This window comes from Protomyctophum bolini (genome assembly GCF_963924005.1).
Source record: "Protomyctophum bolini genome assembly, chromosome: 4".
In the NCBI taxonomy this organism is placed as follows: domain Eukaryota; kingdom Metazoa; phylum Chordata; class Actinopteri; order Myctophiformes; family Myctophidae; genus Protomyctophum; species Protomyctophum bolini.
Genome location: NC_137865.1, coordinates 39191530 through 39212062, shown reverse-complemented (window position 1 = coordinate 39212062; position 20533 = coordinate 39191530). Strand labels below are relative to the sequence as shown.

Here is a 20533-nt window from a genome sequence, read left to right as displayed (position 1 = left end):
GGTTTGACCTGTTGGTCTTGTTAGGACAGGTGGACATGGTCAGAGCTTAGATGTTACTCCTCAAACATGTCTGTCCACAGTCCCCACACACACACACACACACAAAGGCTGTGCAGGTAGATCACACGCTCCTAAAATAATATTTAATTTAAATGTAAAAAAATAAAGATTTACATCAAAAGACGCCTATTCCATTTATGCCTTAAGACAAATGCACTTGGAATGGGAAATAGAGGGGTAACGGTAACTCCGCTATTCCAAAGCCCTCTCAGGTAGCCTACATATTAAACTATGTTCAGCAATGGTATAATATTTTTTTCAGTGGGTAGATCTTGTTGAGCTGGTCATTTAGCAAGTTTAGGTTTAGGTTTATTTATTTAGCACGTAATACAAAAAATGGACAATAACATATCAAAGAACAAAAATACGATTCAAGGAAGGGAAGGGAAGAAGCCAGCTGGCTTATTTGGAATCCTTTCCTGTATGCAAGAGGTCATTGGTTTAAACAGATTAAAAGTTCATTAAGAACAATACAAAAGTCTACAAGTTGGCAAAGTTGTGCAATAAAGAAATAAAAACACAGACTGCACAAAAAAGGGAAATAAACAATACAACAACAAACACACAAAAGAAAATGTAACACATCAAAGTAAAACATGTAATCTTCAGAGAGGAAGAAATAAGATATTTCTTTAGATGTTTTTTGAATATTGGCAAGGATAATGAGGATTTAAGTGAAACATCTAGGGAATTCCATAGATGAGGGCCTCTAAATTTGATGAAAGATTGATGTTTGGAAGTGCGACAATAGGGTAATTCTATTCTAAAAGTAGCTCTCAAGTCCAAAATGTGTGGGCAGCCCTGCCGTAGTGAGTCTAGTGACTATACCGCCTCCCTCAGATTTCTCCACGCCTAGTTTCGTGAGGACTAGGCGTGGAGTAGACTGACCGCACCCTTTACATAAAGCATAACAAAAATCCTGTTCTGATTTTCTTGCTTGGCCAGTTGAACGAGTAATTAAGACAGTTGTGATTTCTTAAATAGTTTAACCTTCAAGGATTTCTTACTACAGGCCAGGGAAACTAAAGTTACAGTACAGTAACATAGCCTGTTTAACCTGTGTGTGTGTGTGTGTGTGTGTGTGTGTGTGTGTGTGTGTGTGTGTGTGTGTGTGTGTGTGTGTGTGTGTGTGTGTGTGTGTGAGAGACAGACCCAGAATTGATCCCTGCCATGAACTCCCATCACAGATTTTCGAATTGTTTTGGATAAATCAATACAGTACAGTAACATAGCCTGTTTAACCTGTTTAATCTGTGTGTGTGTGTGTGTGTGTGTGTGTGTGTGTGTGTGTGTGTGTGTGTGTGTGTGTGTGTGTGTGTGTGTGTGTGCGCGTGCATGCGTGCGTGCGCATGCATGTGTGTGTACATGTGTGTGTAGTGTACATGTGTGCATGCGTATGTGCGTTATTTATAATCTCTATAGTCTATAATCTTGTTTTATAGACAGACCCAGAATTGATCTCTGCCATGAACTCCCATCACAGATTTTCGCATTGTTTTGGATAAATCAATACAGTACAGTAACATAGCCTGTTTAACCTGTTTAATCTGTGTGTGTGTGTGTGTGTGTGTGTGTGTGTATGTGTGTGTGTGTGTGTGTGTGTGTGTGTGTGTGTGTGTGTGTGTGCACACGTGCGCGTGTGTGTGTGTGTGTGTGTGTACAATACATGTGTGTGTAGTGTACATGTGTGCATGCGTATGTGTGTTATTTATAATCTCTATATAGTCTATAATCTTGTTTTATAGACAGACCCAGAATTGATCTCTGCCATGAACTCCCATCACAGATTTTCGCATTGTTTTGGATAAATCAAGAAAATTGTTGTGATATTAACACGTTTAGTTCAACTAGATAATCTCCACAAATGATCAAACTTTTAACGATAACCACACATGTTATGTAAGATATGTAAAAAAAGATCATAAACTAAATTCACAGTTGTGGAATTAACAGGTGTAATTTAAAACTGGGTGAAATTATTCTAGGAATAAATCTGATTTATAAAATATGGTTATAAGAATAGCAAAATACAGAGGAAAAAGTCACAGGACAACTAGGCCTATATCAAATATACATTCATCCTAAAAAATATATAAAAGTTGAGGCATGTATGTCACAGTCTCTTGCAAGTATTGTAAGTGTATATGGTATTTTCAAAAGTTTAATTTATATTATTTATAGACGGGTGATAGCCGGAATGTAGACGGCACCCGGGTGAGCAGTATGGGTTAGCGCCCCAGCCTGTGTCCTCCGTGAGGAGGAAGCCCAACAAACTTTGGTGAGGCCTTTAGGAGGGCTATTATAATCCACCACTCCTGAATGAAGTGCCTGGTGCTGGGAGTCTGGTGCAACACACAGGTCCTGGGCCTGGTGAGAGCAGGAGTGGACCTGGTGAGACGTAGGAAGTGCCCAGACAGGAGTCAATCCACAGAGCCTAGTCCTTCCACGCGCCAGAATTTGGTTCTCCCAGTCCCGACAGAGTAGTTCCGGAGCAACTGATGGACTGATCGAGGGTAGCTACTGGGACGCATGTCGGGATTTGATCAACCCCGGCTGGGTCGCCTGTGACTGAGGGGTATGATGTTGAAAGACCCGAAACCCCATTGAACTCAGGATACATCACTGAGGATACGTCCCAGGTGCATCCATGCAATGTATTTTTAGTTACAGATCAGATATAGTTTTTTAAAAGCTAATTCTGTCAAGAGATCAAGGCTATTCGGGGGTTTGGAAAAGTTTAGTTTAGCATGCAGGCCTATGCCTACCAGCAGTGGCGTGAACATGAACATACTAATTGTGGCTGGTGCTGTGGTGAGTGTTATTGATGTTCTGCCTACCCATGGCTATAAGCATCACTTCTATTATATCCTGGAGGGAGGGAAGCTCACCTCTCCACCTCTAACTGCAACACCCTCTGTAGCACCATGCCGTTCTCATAGCAGCTCATCAGGTTGCCCTTCTGCACTTCGACACACTTTATTTTCCCTCCTCTGTTGTCATCATTTAGTTCGTTCTTCTTTTAACGTTTTGTTTTCTGCGAAACCTGAGGTCAGAGGTGATAATCCAAGGTGTGGCCACCTCATTACCTGCCCTTTGATGTCAGAGAGAAGGTCACACCACAGGATGTCCTTGTGTGGTTGGGGGGCGGGGGTGGCCCTCTATTCACAGCACCTTACTTTGTCCTGCAAAGATGAAAGTCAAGCTATTTCATAATGATCATCATTAGACACTGATTACTTAAGTCTTTTGCTAAAGAACATTTGTCTTAAGCTAGAACAATTAATAGTTAATTAATAGTTGCAGTTGCACAGAACAATAATGTTAGACTTTTAACTAAAACTGAAATTAAGGTAGTGTAAGTGATATTTTTTGGTTAAAACAAAAAAAATGATATAGCAATGAGTAGTATCACAACATGTAACACTTATTTTAACCAAAGAAAATCACTTACACTACCTTTAAGTTACTTACGTTAACGTTAAAAAGTAAAAATGTGTGTTGTGTACAATTATTTAAACTTCCCTATACTTGTTGCCTGTGTGTTTTAGGGTTCATTTTAAGATTTAGTTGATTACTTTTAAGGCACTTTATGACCTGGCCCACGTTAAGGCCCTAATTACATTTTTGAGCTTTGTGCAGCCTGAGGTCTTCGGGCGGGAACCCGCTGGTTGTTCCTGAGTCCAGGCTGACGACAAAGGCTGCCCGTTCCTTTGCTGCCGGGGCTCTTTGTGTCTGGAATGACCTGCCCAAGCACCTTAGGCTAATCATTGTCTTATTACTTGCGCAAGCAGAGCACACAAGTACTGTGGTCGGCTGGATCAAAAGTGGAATGCATGGTTATAATTGGCTGTTGATGGTGACGTAATTAAGATATGTTTCGATGTTGGGTGGGTAAAAGGTATGTACAGTATGTCGGTAAGAACGGTGGTCCCTTATTGGCTGTTGACGGTGATGTTACGTAACTAAGGTACACTTCAATGTAGGTATATATATTTTATAGAGGGGATGATCATAAGTTCGTAGAGGTCGGCAGTACAAGTTGGCACCTCGACAGAGTGCATTTCTAGTTTTAATTAGCTTTAGCAAGTCCTTTTTTCATAAATTACTTTAATTGTGTTTGGGCATTCCTTTTCCTTTATAATTACCGCCGTTAGTTTGTAGACACATTAATTTGGCTCTGCATGCTGAAATAATGCCCCAGGTCTCCAATAAACCCATTCAGTGTTCAGACCTTCAGACCTTGGGGGATAACACACCAAAAGCACCCCAGGTACTATCTATTCTAAAGTAAACTCATTATTTTAACCTCTGTTTGGCCTGTCGTCCCAGATGGAATGGCATGATAACAGAGTTATATTTTCTTCATTAAAGGAGAGGAGGCAGTCAGTCCATCATTCTCCATTGAGAATTGAGAGGGTATAGAAAGATGAAAGAGAAGCAGTGTATGAGAGAGAGGCGGTAAGAATGCAGGGAAGAAGGCAGTGTGGGAGGCTGGGAGCATATTCGTTGTATAACAGAGGCAGGAGAGGCAGTGTGATGAGCTGTCAATGTGTCAATCTGTGAAAGAGACCTGGCAACTTTTTATTGCCAGGTATGTCTACAAATACAAGGAATTTTACAGCTATTTACTCAAAATAATCAAAAATTCAATATGCAATGTACATGAAGGGCTGGTATAGTAGGTTGTAGGATGATAAATAATAATTAAGATTAATTATTGCACATTGCTGAAAGTGTGCACAAAGAGTAATAGCATATACATTCCAAAATGCGCTTGGATGAACACCGGTAAATACTGTACATGTATTATTTCACTTGGAATTGAGTACACATCTGATGAATGTTCGTAAGTATGTAAGTACAGTACTTGAGTAAATGGTGTGAGAGACTTGTAGGGATTCTTCATTGGTGCCTGCGCCACCCACCCACCCACACTGTGCCAATGAGATACCTCCACAGTTATAATTGCAGTTCAAGTAAGTAAGACGTGTGAACGTGGGAAGCGAACGCAGCTGTTGTGGCAGTCTGACACACACACACACACACACACACACGCACACACACACACACACACACACACACACACACACACACACACACACACACACACACACACACACACACACACACATATACACAGACTTTTTTTTTGTACGTTTTCTTGTGTGTGTGTGTGTGTGTTGTGTGTGTGTGTGTGTGTGTGTGTGTGTGTGTGTGTGTGTGTGTGTTTTGTGTGTGACACAGCTGCGTGTTCGCAATAACTGCCATTGCACAACAATATCCAGTGAAATGCCACCACGTCCATTCTCCATAATGTCGTCGTATAATGCCGTTGCAGGCTGAGAGTAGCAGATCTACAAGCTCACAACGTGACATATGTAGTGAAACTTACGTCTGCAGGGCATCCAGAAGGGGGCAGTGATGGTCTTTCTTGGGGTGAGACAAAGGACTTCATTAATCCAGATGTTAGGGGGACTTGTCTGGGTCATATGAGGGTTGCTTGATTTAGTCTGTAGTTAAGACCTGTCATCCTCAGCCTTTTGGGAACAGAGATCATAGTAGGATCATCATAGGATTGTTTGAATCCGGCAGGTTCTCTTGTCTGTCAACCATGACCCAATTAAATTCAATTCAATTCAAAGGGCTTTATTGGCATGAGAAAACATACGTTTACATTGCCAAAGCAGAAAGAACAAAACAGCAATACAGCAATACAATCAAAACAAAAATGATGTACTTTGAAGGTCAGAATCTTCAATAGATCAACTTCTGTGTACCAAGATAACTCGATGCAGGTATAGTGCAGGAATATACACAATGATTAGTCTTTAGGGTGGTTGTGTTACCCCCAGTAGAACTCTCTTTTAGGTTTAACGACGGTGATCTCTAAGTCTTTTAGATTACAGCAAGGACGGATTAACCCCCACCAGGGCCCCTGGGCCGGTAAGTTTTGCAGGGCCCCCCATAGCAGGCGTGCGCACAACAATTTCGTGTTTTTATCAAAATATTTACCTCAATTTAACAAAATCAATGGCCAATGAAGGGCCCCAGGAGCCCTTTTCAGGACGTCAAACCCAGTACCGTGCTGTCCAATTTCCTCGAAGGGCCACTGAGACCCCTTTTCCACCGGTTGGTTCCCAATGGGAACCGGTTCAGTTCTTTTTGGTTTTTAGTCCATGAGCCAGAGCTCCAAAAATTGGTGGGCAAACTATACCCTGTATTAAATTGTTTATAGGGTCAATACAAGTAAATTAATACATGATAACCCTTCCACAGTAGTAGCTTTTTCAATTTTTTGATTATTTTGCATATTTTCCTACATAATGTCTCATTTGCATATTTAATAATGTAAAATTTGTAATACAATAAATCATTGTCTTCGTGTAAGTACTCAATTGGGGAAGTTTAATGGTGATAACAATCTAATATAGGTATGGTTTTGCCCACTCAATTCATAATTAACGTTTACATTTTGGAGCTCTGGCTCATGGACTAAGAACCAATAAGAACTGAACCGGTGGAAAAGGGGCCTGAGAGCCAAGGGCCCCTGGGCCACGGCCCCACTGGCATTTTTACATCGCTTGCTGCCTTTTCAAAGTGTACTTAGACAACCTTTGTCTGTCTCCACTCCCAATAACTGTCTGTGACTAATGTAATTGTGTGATGCACATTCATAGAGAGTCAGTCAGTGGGGGCGGCTGTAGCTGAGTGGGTAGTCAGTTGATCTGGGAATCAGAAGGTCAGCAGTCATTCGACCCATTGGCTCACCCAATCTATGTGCCGAAGTGTCCATGAGCAAGCTGCTTAATACCGTATACGCCTATTTTACGGACTGTTTTCTTTTATCAGGTTCTTTTTAGCACAACTGAAACAGATTTGACTCCCAACTCTGGATGCTGAGTTTGGCTAGAATGCTATAACTGTAAGCCAGACTCAGAACTGGGCACTGGCCATGATATTTTCAGGGTTTGCCCAATTATCAAAATCCTCTGGGATGGGATGATATATACAACGGGTAGGCTTTGAGAAATTAGCGAAAGATTGAAAATGTCAGTTATAGGTTTAGCAATAACTGCTGCAGCTAGTCTCAAAACATAAGGGTCAAGGCCGCCGGGACCAGGAGACTTTGTTGAGTCCAGCGAATACAATGCAAGGAGAACATCGGCCATTATAGGAGAAAAAATAAAATATACATCAGGATCAGCAGTTGAAGATGCCTGCACACCTTGATGAGAGGAGGAGGCATTTTGTGTGTCAAAAATGTGCACAGCTCTTTTGAAATGGTCATTAAAACTTTTTGTCACTTATAATAGATGGAAAAATCTATCTTTTTCATGCTGATTTTATACAGTGTAGTTTAACCCCGAGGACATGTGAGGCACCAGATCCAACAAACATGAAATGAGTGATAAATGGACTAACTGTATTGACATGGCAGTAATATGTTTCATCCATAAACTCTGTATGACGTTGACATGAGCATCTGATGTTCTCCCTGCTGTATAATTATCAGTAGTGGAAAGTAATTAGTAGCCTACATTTACTTAAGTACTGTACTTAAGTGCAAGTTTGAGGTATTTGTACTTTACTTGAGTATTTCTAATTTCCAATGCTTTTACTTCTACTGCTACATCTCAGATCCAATCTCTACTACAATTATTTCAAAACTTGAGTTACTAATTACTTTATAGATTGTGATTGTTATTACAAAACATAGTGGCTACATTAACCACGGCCTTGATGCTGCCGTAATTACTGTTTTTACACTTGCTGGAAATAGCAGATATACAAGCTCACAACGCGTCGCACTGTGCGTTGTGACGTGAGCTTGTAGATCTGCTATTTTCAGCATGCAACCAAGTGTAAAATGACTTCTACTGGATCTCTTGTCCACTAGTCCCTTCCTAACATTTTAGTCTTGTTTTTATTTGTTGACAAAATTGTCAGCATAGCCTATTTAGTCTTAGTTTTAGTCATCATAGCTTAGTTTTCATTTAGTTTCCATTTAGTTTTCATCAGTGGAAAAAGGCAGTTGACGAACATTTCTTGTCTTAGTTTTAGTCGACGAAAACAACACTGGTTACAAGTAAAAGTCCGGAATTCAATACAAAAGTATTGGCATCAATATTTATTGGAACCGTTTAAAGTATTCAAATGTAGTTTCCCCTCTCTCCTCTGGCTTTCCAAAAAGTGTCTGATTTGGAGATACTTGAAGAAGTCCCTATTTGTAAGTTAAATTAAATTATTCTTTTAGTTGTTGAAACGATTGACATGAATTTGGGAATCTTCAAGTATTTCCTCACATCCTTCCAAACCATAAGTGTATTATAGGGAGTGTAGTAGTCAACAAGATCTTGTATGTTATCTACATTGTGAGTAAACAGTAAGGAGTCTAATGTTCTTGGGTGACACAACATTGCCTCTGTGTGTGGTAAGTAGCAGGGAAGATTTTGGAACAGATAGTTTAAACGAGGTAAAATGTTCATACGGATAGAAACCAGGGGTGTGTAATTTGAGTCAATCAGTTCTTTCAGATTAGAGGTAATATTGATCCCCAAGTATTTAAAACCTGTCACCTGAAAGGGTGAGGAAGATAACTCCAGATCAATTTCTTCAGGAACGTTTAGGGGTAGGGCCATTGATTTTCCTAAATTAACCTTATATTCTGCGTTTCTACTTAAGCCACTTGTCCTAATGTTGGTAAAATAATCACATCAACATATAATACCTGCAACTTTGCAACTTTTTCAAGTGATGCATCATGCTGGAGCCTTTCCCTTGTAACCAGCGGAATGCGCTTTTGTTTCAAAACTAAATAATGTTGACAGTATACACGTGACTCTGCTACTACCATACCGGTGGAGACGGGAGAGAGAGGGAGGGGCAACTACAGCTGTGTCAGAGCAGATCTACTGTGGTGGAGGCACGCAAGTAGCGTTGCAGGAGGAACACGTGAAAAAAAGAAAAAGGGGGCTTGGTGCCTTGCTCATTGTGTTGCCCTTGGCGACGTGTTGCCCTACGCATTATGCATATTGCATGTACACTTAGCGACGCCACTGTGCACCAAGTTTATGAGTTTCTCAGGGATCAGGCCAACAACTAACCACTTAAATCCGTGAGCAGAGTCCCTCAGGGCCCTATATTAGTATCTTTTCTGTTTTCTGTTATGGGTAAAGCTTTCGCTGAAGATAGCGAAAGCTCACAACACGTTTCGATGTCAATACATCAGGTACCTCCTACAGACAGTATGTCATTGGTGCCAGCCAGCAGTACAGGTCAGCTTGTCTTCAAACTAGATTAATACGTAAACCACATAGTTGTAGTTTTGTCTATCCAGCAGCATTGTGGGTAGGCCTACATGACCTTTACCCGGAATTCCAACTCACTGCCACACATCACACAGCAAAGAGAGATAAAAGTGGCCTCGTTTAGTTTTTGTGTGTGAGTGTGAGTGTGTGTGTGTGTGTGTGTGTGTGTGTGTGTGTGTGTGTGTGTGTGTGTGTGTGTGTGTGTGTGTGTGTGTGTGTGTGTGTGTGTGTGTGTGTGTACGTGTGTGTGTGTGTGTGTGTGTGCGTGCACATGTCTGAGGGGTCCCAGTGTCTGATCGCAGTGCAGTGGAAAAGGTCAAATGTGAGATGGTACTCTATTTACCGGTATAAATGTTATTATTATTATTATTATTATTATTATTGCGACTGTACCGTACTGTACCGGCCAAAACTAAAGTTCTCAACAGGCGTAATTTGTAATGTTCTGTTTATTCATTTTTCGTTTTTTACAAATATAGAAGTAAATTGAGAAATAAAAACAGAGTGACAAATACAAAAAACTAAAACACACACAACAAAACACAAACTCCAAATCAAGACAACCAAAGAACATTCAAAACACAACAAAACAATAAAAACAATATATAAAATATATATCTATATAGAAATACGTAATTTGTATTGTTGACCTATTTCTACAATATTAGCGCAACTTTCGTTCAACTTTGACCCCTCTATCACATGGAACTATTTTTGGGGCAAATATGGACACAAAAAACAGTTTGCACAGCACAGTTTAAAGTTGTCATCACAAATATCTAAAGAATTTAGAGCCAAAAGTGATTTCACTTAAATCTTAAGTATTTTCTCTTATTATTTTCTTCTTTTTATTACCCATCTTCACCAAATTAGGTAGCCTGCCCTACATGATCTCTGGGATTGACAAGGAGATGTCAAACAGCTTTTTGATATTCCATACATACTAAAAAATATAATTCTTAACACATCACTTTCAATAGCCCACTCCTTATCCTGAGCTGCAGGGGCTTTCCAGGTGCGTTGTACCAGACAAGGACCCTGATGAACTTGAAGCAAATCAGCCCAGATCAGGCAAAGGTTAGAATTACGTAAGATTGAGAAAAAGGCTGCACATACGTAGCCATGATGCTGTATATATTTATTATCCAACGTTTCGACCTAGGAGGTCTTCTTCAGTTGGGTTGGGTTAGAATTACCCAATCAGTTCAGAGAGCTCATTCAGAGAAAAGCTTTAAATAGCTTCTGATGAGGCTATTCACAGATAGGGAATGGAAACTTGCTGTGTGTGCAGGTCTTTGTAGACAATGTAGACAGATTTGGGTTAGTTCACTGGATCAGGAGGAACTCTGGTAAGTTCACAGACCACTCTACAAAAGTAAAGATTTGTTAGCCTGACAGACAGAAACCTTTGCACTAACTTGAACTAACTTTTTGGGGTTTAAATCCTCTTCGCAGACCTTGTATTGAACTGTACTTTCCTGTGCTTTTTAAGTGGTGTCTCTGTGTGTCTCTGGCTGGGTCTGTCCCTGGCTGGCTGGCTGGGTCGGTCTGTCTGAGCTCGAAAATAGCGTTTGGTTGGTTTTCACAGTGTCACTGCTGTTGCGCAGCCTCACACACACACACACACACACACACACACACACACACACACACACACACACACACACACACACACACACACACACACACAGTAACTGACGATTTTGGGTGTGACAGTACAGTACAGTACAGTACAGTACAGTAGAGGGAGGGACACCCTGGGATTGGAAACCCCACACGGTAACTGTAATTTCTTAACCATTTCGGACGTGGGGCGGCTCGCCGGAACCGGCCCACCCCCCTGGGTGCATTCCTGTGGGCCTGGGGGTTCCATGGACCCCCGGGGGCACCCACACGGAGTTGCACCACTTACTTCACATGGGTGTGATTCTTTCCTGCAAACTGATAATTCAATAATTATACTGCTATACTCCCTGCCTCTGGTGAGGATTTAAAACGATAAAAAACATAATAATAATAATAATAATAATGCTATTGTTGTTTGTTTTCCCAGGAATGATTCGCAATTAAAAACAAATAAATAAAACTGCAGTCACGTTCAAATAACAGCCAACGGAAGTGACGACACTCAAATAGTTACAGCTTGGAGCTAAGAGTTTTGTTGTGACATTCACAGATTTGAGCAACTTCAAGGACAAACGTGGTCAAAAGATGAATGTATTCGGAAGGTTCCAGAGAGAGGTGATCACTGCGCAATGTTACTGTTAAAAAGTTTGACTGTCACGAATATGAATTATTAACGAACGCCGGACAAGTTGACAACAATGTGATGATGATGATATCACATTGGACGGGAGAGACAAGCTAACATCACGGCCAGACAGACGCGTTAAGTTACCTCAATCCAGCCGAAACGAACGCTAGGGCGAGTTCCGAATACACGTTCAAAATAAAGGTTTAAACGCTGCACCGATAGCTCAACGACTCTTGTTGTGATAATCCATCCGGAAATAATGTGTTTACGGACGGTAACCTGTTTACGCCCATGTGATCTAGTGTGTTTAGTGCGGAGGGTTAATCTGTTCCTGCCATAAAGTCACCCCTTTAACCGACCTTGTTAATTTATTTATTTTTAAATTCTGATAATATAGATGATATTAAGCTATATGACAAATGTAGCAGACAGTGTCCCCCGGGCCGCGTGAACTCACCGTATGACTGCAGTCATAATATCGCCAATGAATCTGGTAAGGTATAACTTGTCTCGTAACATGCATGTTACATCAGCAAGTCATTTCTGACTAGATCATTTTACAACGTTCATCATTTAAGGACGGCGATCGTTTTTTTATAGTCTGTCAGGTCAGTCGGTAGATAGATAGCCCGTGGTGCTGATATGCATTATGCATACACCAAGGTCTCCTTTGCAGGACACACTGATTTCGCATTCTTGTCTTTTGCCACCATGCATTGCACAGAAACAGTGGTTTAAAAGTCACTGAAATCTTCTGACTTGATATTATGGCATTATAGCTTGTTTGCTGTTTATGTACGTAGCCAGAAAACCGTCGCAATACATGATGTTGCCCATTTCAGATGCTGACAGAAAATCTAATCTAAAAATGTAAAAGTCTTTATATTGGCGTGGATCTGATAGTGAGATAAATACCACAGGCTAGATAATACAAGATGTATTTCCTAACCACGTCCTACCAAATCCCCATAGATGCTGACAGTCTTTAGGGTGGGGCTGACGCGGATGACAGGAATATAACCAACGGATAACTTCAACATACACATCAGACTGGACAGTCCACCCGACAGATCAGTCATGACTAAACCAGACAGCAAAAATAACAATAACGGCTCGGTGGATCCGTCGGTGCAGCCCGGGGCAGGGTCTGTGGATCACGGATTGCCCAGCAAAGCCAAGCAGGTGAAGCAGAGTTCCAGGGAGAGTCTGTCAAGGAGGAATACAGAGTCTGAAGTTGAAGACGATGGAACAAACACGTTTTTCTGGTGAGTTGACCATGAAATGAGCCATATGTTGCAAGTTAGGGCTGTCACGATTACAAATATAAGTTGACGATTAATTGTCACACAAATAATAATTGCACAGGCCAGATATGACTAATAACTGAAATATATAAAGAAATGACTGACATAGGCTACATTATTTTTTATAATAAAAAGGTAAAAATAATAAATAGCTGATCTACAAGCTAAAAAGTGTCAGTGACGTGTTGTAAGCTTGTACATCTACTATTTCATCTTGTTTTAATGTATGAACATCTTTCAACATGCAAACAATTATGACGATTATGACGAAATAATTGCGATTAGACGATTATGTAATAATTGTGACAGGCCTACTTGCAAGTATAGTTAGTCGGCACTAACTACTGCTTTACTAATACTTTTACTATTACTAATTGTACTATGACTGCTGCTGCTTCTAATACTCATATTACTGCTACCTCTACTGCTTATTACTATTGCTGCCTGGTAATACTTCTATTACTACTTCTGCTGCTACTACTACTTGTACTGCTACTGCTAATGTTAAAACAAAGGTGATGATGAATGTTAGTATTACTGCTGCTATAACTGAATCTACATTTTCCCATTTGCATTCTAAGGTTCAGTGTTGTTGTCATTTGATATGGCTCTGTAATGCTGTCAGGGATGTGAAATGCCTGTGAATCATGTGAGATAGATAACGGTTCTGTTCCTCCATTCTACAAGAGCGTGAGAAAGATCGGGGTACCGTAATATAAGGGGTGGTATAATTATATAATGGAAATTTCCCTTTGGATTCACACAGGGACATCACATTTATGGTTGATCCATTATTGGATCTATAGTAGGTGTGAATGATGTGGATAAATCAGGTGGCTGTGGCTCAGGAGGTAGAGCAGGTCATCCAATGATCCCTGGGTCGTCGGTTCGAATCCCGGCTCCTCCTGTCCACATGTCGAAGTGTCCTTGGGCAAGACACTGAACCCTACATTGCCTCCAATGAGTCGGTCGGTGCGAGCTCGCCACCATTGCTGTGTGAATGTGGGAAGTGAGGACGCTGGCGTCGACTGTTCGCCGCTTCACCTCCCAATGTATGAATGAATGAACCATTGTAAAGCGCTTTGAGCACTTGGAAAAGCACTATAAAAATGCAATTTATTATTATTATTATTATTATTAAATAGCTTATACAGGTGGATAGATAGGTTGATATATATAGACAGATATTTATGCAGATGGGTATAGTGTGACACACTCTACAGATACTTCTGTTCAACGCTCAGCGGTGGTACCTTTGGCCTGGCTGGGCACTCTGGTGAGTTTTCTGGAGGTCTTCTGGACGTGTATTGGCTCTATAAAATCTACCGCACATCAGTGTTGAAAGGCATTCAGTTGATACCAACCGTGACACATCATCCACCCTGTCCTTCCTCCCACCACTCCGTTGGATTGGTACATACATCCATCCATGATCCATCCATCCCGTTTATTGCTAAATGGGACTGATGTTTATTTGTGCACATTCAGCTAGCTTGGTATTAGATCTGTTACCAATACCAAGTTGTTAACAGATCTATGTGGTCTGTCTGTGTTGCTGACTGCCTGGCTGGTACTGCTATCTGCTTGCTCAGCAGAAATCTCAGCAGAACATTTAAGAGTGATGGCAGGTACTCTACTACAGATGCTCAGCTATTTCCTGCCATGAGACCTTAACACACAGGGATTGGTGCAAGATCATGCTTGTAGTTATAGTGCTCATACAAAGATACTCGTGTTATTCACAATTACACGTTTTACAATTACTGTTTTTGTGATTAAATTCTGTCCTTTATTTATTCTTAACATCAAAGTGAACACAGCAAGGCATTCCTGAAATTAACATTGTGCGTACTAGTCTATAATGACAAATAATGCTTACAAAGAAAGAAAAAGAAAACTAAAAGCAAGATAAGCAAATGACAGAAACAGCTGTGCTGTCCCATCTAAAAGGTTTGAGTTCTTAGCTTTTATCAATCAGTCTTGTTTGATGTAGCGATATCATCATCACGGGATTATCACGTAATCGCAGATTATATTACTCTACTAAATGTGCACTAATGACTCATGATTATGTTTCTATTTAGTTTTATCCCAGTGCGTTTGGATTACCTTGTCCTGTGACCACGAGGCGCTGAATGAATCACTGTGAATCTTGACTTGTGTTGTTGTAGAGGGAAGCAGTGCGGTTTGTTATATCGAAATTTGTGACCTTAGGCTTAGTATCTTATACTGTAACGCACGAGGTTGCCTATTTTGGCATAACCACAGGCTGGTCGTTTTCCAGCATGTGTGTGTACACTATGTTTTTCTTAAGCAGACGTTTAAGTGTTGTGGAATGTCTTCTTTCTTTGGATTAAAACAAGACTGCAGACTGCAGTTTGTTAAAATGGCACAGCCTACACTCCTACTGTGACCTTTGTAGCCACTCAGTGTTAAACAAACTGACGTGCAGAAATATAATCCGCCATCCAGAATGCAGCTGCCCCATTTAATTTTGTACTTGGCCGTTGGCCCCGTCATTGGTGATGGTTAACCTGAATCGTCACGGTACGGTTGGTACATCAAGTAGAGGAAATAGTCAAATTACAAGCTCCCAGCTTGTAGATCTGTTTTTGAAATAGTCTTTCTCATATTTAAAGTTCAACTTTGTTTTTTTTCCAACCAAGGTTCATGTTTTAGGATGCTCCGTTATGCTTCCGATTAGAGAAAGTAAAAAGTAAGTATGAGGCCCATAGGGCACCAGTCTATTTTCTGTTTTGTAGCGTGAGGCAGCTTGATGTACAAGTACACCCCCTGGACATGGCGCTAGTATGTCGCAGGGACTTACCCCCAATCCAACCCTTGATGCTGAGTGTCAAGCAGGGATGCACTGGGTCCCATTTTTAGTCTTTGGTATGACCCGGCCGGTGAACCCCGACCTCCCAGTCTCAGGGCAGACACTCTAACCACAAGGCCACTGAGCACTCACCTTTTACCAAAGTAAAAGGTGAGTGTTAATATATTTTCATTTGCTGCCTTTTTTAAATTTTAACGATTTAAGTTTTACGCAAATTATTATTTTCTATAGTTCTACTAGACCCAAGAAAATTACATCTGGGCACGAAGATCTATTGAATTGGTCTATTGAATGTGAAGGAGTAGGTGACAAACTGACGATTGAGCCTATGACACAGTAAGTATGGCAGCCCCCTAGGTTCCAGGTGTTCGTTCAAAAACACAGTAAAAAACTACTGTGGCCAGATGTAATTTCCTGGGGTCTAGTAGGATAGGACTATAGTTAATAACAATAAAGAAATAGCCCTAAATGTTTCTTAAAAAAAGGCATATTTAGCCACTTGTTCGAATGCCCCCGCTCCCCTGTCAAATTGTGAGACAATGCTATATCTTTCAGAGGGGAGGCACTTTAATCTTAAACATCCCATGATATTGTAGATAAGCTATATTAAAAAAATATATACAATTTGTAATAATGTCACATATAGCCTACAAACAGAATGATCCACTGAAAATCACTATGTAAATTGTACATAGATGCACCGACAGGTCGGACCGACAAGCAACTAAATCAATCCAAAAATGTAATTAGGCTATATCAATGAAAGCACTAGCAGACAAGTCAAGGTGCAAAGCACTTATTATTAGGCCTATTAGTAGGCTTACTTCAAAGTTAAATCATAAAGGAAGTTGTCATCCACACAGAACACAAAAACACAGTGATGTTTGATATAATTTCTCGCCATCTCCACAGCGAACGGAAAACAAAAACAAACCTGCATCTCCATAGTGAGAGTGCATGAGTGACAGTTCTAGGACCATGGACAGCTCCTCAGAGCCTATTAGGCTAATGAGGTATGCATCATTATCAACAAAAATACAACGGACCATTTTTTTGCACAATGTCTGATCTGGTCGAGAGCCAGGCCGAAATGAGCAGAAAGGTAACCAAGGGCGCCTGTGCAGTGCTCCTCCTAAACGATTCTCCTTGGCCATCAAATCATTTGATGAATTCAAGAATTTTCTTGAGGTACTCAATCTTCATTCTTCATCATCATCATCATCATCATACTCGGGAGTACAGTTGAGGTTACAAAATAACACGATCCAAATCCAATACATCCATTACATAGTACACTTCTTGTAATACTTCATTTCGTATGCATCTTTTATTCCTAGGGTTAGAGTGCACGGCTGGCGATACTAGACTACTCGATTCTGCATTCAACAAAAACAATCCGCATTTTCTACCACTTTCTAGAATTCTAGTGTGGGCTTGGCATAGACCTAATCACACTAGTCAGTTTGCAATGAAAAGCAGGCTTTCCGCCGTGTGGAAATGCCTGGTGACGCGAAGTTATGTGTAGCCTATGTTTTATTTATTTACCCCTCTGACGTCTGGCATTTTGTTTTAAAATGCAAATTTTGGTCATGGGTGGTATGGTCGACTTGATAGTATTAATTTCACTGACTATTACTAGAGCTGAAGTGGCAAGTCAGAACAGCATCAATACAAAACAAATCCCATATAACAAATCCAATATCACGACAATCCAAAAAGAATGGAATCCTGGGCGCTACACTTCCTCTGCCAACCTGGGGGGCAGCGGACTGACCTCATGCTTCCTTCTATGCATGAGGAGTCCAAGCTGCTTCTTTTCACCTGACAGGGGAGTTTTCCCAGTCGGACGTAGCGCGTGGAAGGAAGACGTTATTCCGACCAGTTCCTTTCCCCTCCATCAGGCGCCCCGGCTGGCCAGGGGGAGGTAGTTTAGAGACCATGATTACTGTATGTTTTTTGTGGGGGTACCTACCCTAGGGGACACAGGGAGAACATGCAAACTGGCCATGAAAGCCTTGTCCTTGAAGGTCATCCTGCTGGTGGCCTTCACGACGGCTAAACGTGTCAGTGACTCACAGGCCTTGTCTGTAAGTCCGGACAAGACTAGGGTGACGGTTAAACCTAACCCAGCATTTGTCCCCAAGAACTCCATTGCCACTATTGTGCCAGTGGACCTGAGGTCCTTCGACCCCCCTCTTTTCGTGTAAGCTGAGGATGAGAGGTTACACACCTTGTGCCCAGTCAGTGGCAGTGCCATACGGATGTACATGGCCAGAACGGTTTCCTTCAGGAAAGGAAGTCAGTTGTTTGTGGCATGGGGTACTAGGGCCATGGGGAAGCCAGTGATTAAGGTTAGGCTGTCCCAATGGATTGTGGAGGCCATTCAGATGGCTTACTCCAGCAGAGGTACTCTATCACCTGTGTGGTTGAGGGCTCACTCTACGCATCCTGGGCTCTAACTGGTCGTCGCCGCCTTCAACTTTTGCAAGGTATTACAACCTGGACGTTACCGAGCCCTCAGTGGCCTCTACAGGTTGCCTTGGAGCGTGTGAACCGCCCTCAGGTCAGGGCATGGGCAACTGCGGTTGCCAGAAGCGGAAGTCGCAGTGTCATCACGCACATAGCCCGTGGCCTTAAAGTGACAGGCCGCCGGAGTGTATGAATAAATTTTTCTGTAAAATGGAACAATTGGGATGTTCACTCACATGCGATCTATCGCAAATAACCACGGTTATTATATAACCTCCAGTTTTGTTACCCGTGCCCTGCTTCCATGCTTGGCTAGATTGCAGTAGCTTGGGAAATAGTGTGTGTGTTGTGTTTGCACCTTGCACTGTGCAATCTGGCAGATTCTGGGGTGTTTGAGAGTTTTTTTGCAGGGTGTTTTGGTGTTTGTGTATTGTGCATGTGTTTGGTTGTCAGGGAGGAGAGCATGCAGTGTGTCCCTTGTGACTCCTGCCAAACAGGTCTGAGAGGGTGGTGCAACAGGGAGGATACAGGAGGAGACAAACCTAATCATTCCCCATTGTTGACCTAGTCTAAACACTGGAACACAGGCACACACATGATGCAAGACACACTTACTTGACACATACTACACTAAGGGTGGCAGACAATTCGATACAGCACATTAGTACATAACGATAACTATTTTGCCATGCAATATTTTGCATGGCATACAATCAGTTACCTTTTAAGTCCACTGGATGGTGCTGATTTCCATTTTCTGGTGAGGACAATAGAGGTCAGGAATCAGGATTCAGTAAGTTGGTCAAAACAGTTTTTACAGGCAGGTCAAAACAAAAACAAAAATACCCACTAAGGTGTTGGAAAGTCTATTATTTCCTGCGCAATCTGGCAAAAAAACAAAAGATGCCTGTCTTCAAGTGTCTTGTATCCCAGCCAGATACTAGCGTCTAAGAAGTCAATAGAGTCTTCTGGATGGTCCTTGTCACAGTGCAAGAGCATGTTAATCGGTTCCTCTTTCTGAGCAAGAATGCTGACATCCCTTCGCTGTCCAAATGTCCTTGAACTTTTTTACACCCAACGCCAGAATAAAAAAAACAGTAGGACATTTTATTCTAAAAGTACATGTTGGTTATTGGCACGGTGGTAATAGAGTGTTGCAGTCGTCGTGTCTCCCCCGTCCCGTCCCCCCCCCCCGTTCATGATGACGAGCGGCCCGGAAGAGAATTTTCTATTAATTTTTCCCATAGATGTTTCATAAAGTATTTTTTTAAAGACACCATTAAGCCTCGGACAAAGCTAACTCGGATGGTGAAAAACCATGACAATAAACACAATTCTTTTGGGCGGAAAAAAATATTAGAAAGAAGAAAAACAACATAAAGTTTTGTACCCTGCCCTTGTTTTGTCTCCACCAGCCGAAGGCATGGGGAGAGTATGTTTTGCACTCCATCCGTTCGTCTGTCCGTCCATCTGTTATCAGCTAATCTCCGGCACCGTTTACCCGGCCAATGCCAAACTTTGCACACACACTCCCTGGATTCCCCACATTCTCCAGAATGCCCTGTTATAGCGCCACCATAAGGCAGCTTTTCACCTTTTCTACCTGTAACTGCACCGATCTGTGTGAAACGTTGCATGCACAGCACATTGCACACTCCCTAGAAGCCAAGGACAAACCTTTGACCTGCATCTGCCTTTTATAATGCAAAGACATGTAAAACATTTCTGTATATTACTCCTCCAGATTGTGGCCGCTCGTCGGGGGCGACTGCGACGCTCTATTGTCCCAGCCCAATAGACACAGTAACCCCAGTGTGGCCAACAGTAGAGGGCTGGTCAGTTCACAGCTGCAACACTGTGGTCGTATTGCACAGCACGGTGTTGTATATCTGTTACCTGTACGTACAGTATATTATCTACACATTGTTTTAATGTTTGTTTCCATCTCTTCCTTCCTCCCCTCCTTCTCCACCTATACCTGCCTCCATCTGATCATTCTTCACAACTCTCTCTCTCTCTATCTCTTTCTCTCTCTCTCTCTCTAGGCGTGCTCATACTGTAACAGTATTGTTTATTCTGACATGTGTTCTTGTGTATGTGACTCTATTGGAGGAAACACCACAGGACACGGCTTATAATACCAAGAGGTTAGTGCGTGCACAACTGCACACACACACACACGCACGCACGCATGCATGCACATGGGATGTAAGCAGGTGTATGGACTTTTGAGTGGAGCGGTGAAAGATTAAAGATCCAACACAGTGAGTGAACGAGTGCCTGGACTGTGCTCGACGACACA

The 20533-nt window shown here is 41.7% G+C and overlaps 1 protein-coding gene across 3 annotated transcripts in view; it reads left to right on the top strand.

Moving 5' to 3' along the window:
• Nucleotides 1-11523: 11523 nt before the first annotated feature.
• LOC308313555 (phosphatidylserine synthase 2) overlaps nt 11524-20533 on the top strand; it is a 21961-nt gene continuing 12951 nt past the window's right edge. The window contains exons 1-3 of one of the 3 annotated variants that reach the window (XM_080760743.1): nt 11524-11609; nt 12595-12887; nt 20277-20378. In XM_080760743.1, coding sequence (XP_080616869.1) covers nt 12700-12887; nt 20277-20378 — 290 coding nt within the window. In that variant the 5' untranslated portion in view covers nt 11524-11609; nt 12595-12699. Of the gene's footprint in view, nt 11610-11916; nt 12116-12594; nt 12888-19975; nt 20067-20276; nt 20379-20533 lie in introns of those variants that run through there. The other 2 variants (XM_080760742.1, XM_080760744.1) reach the window with 2 other exon arrangements.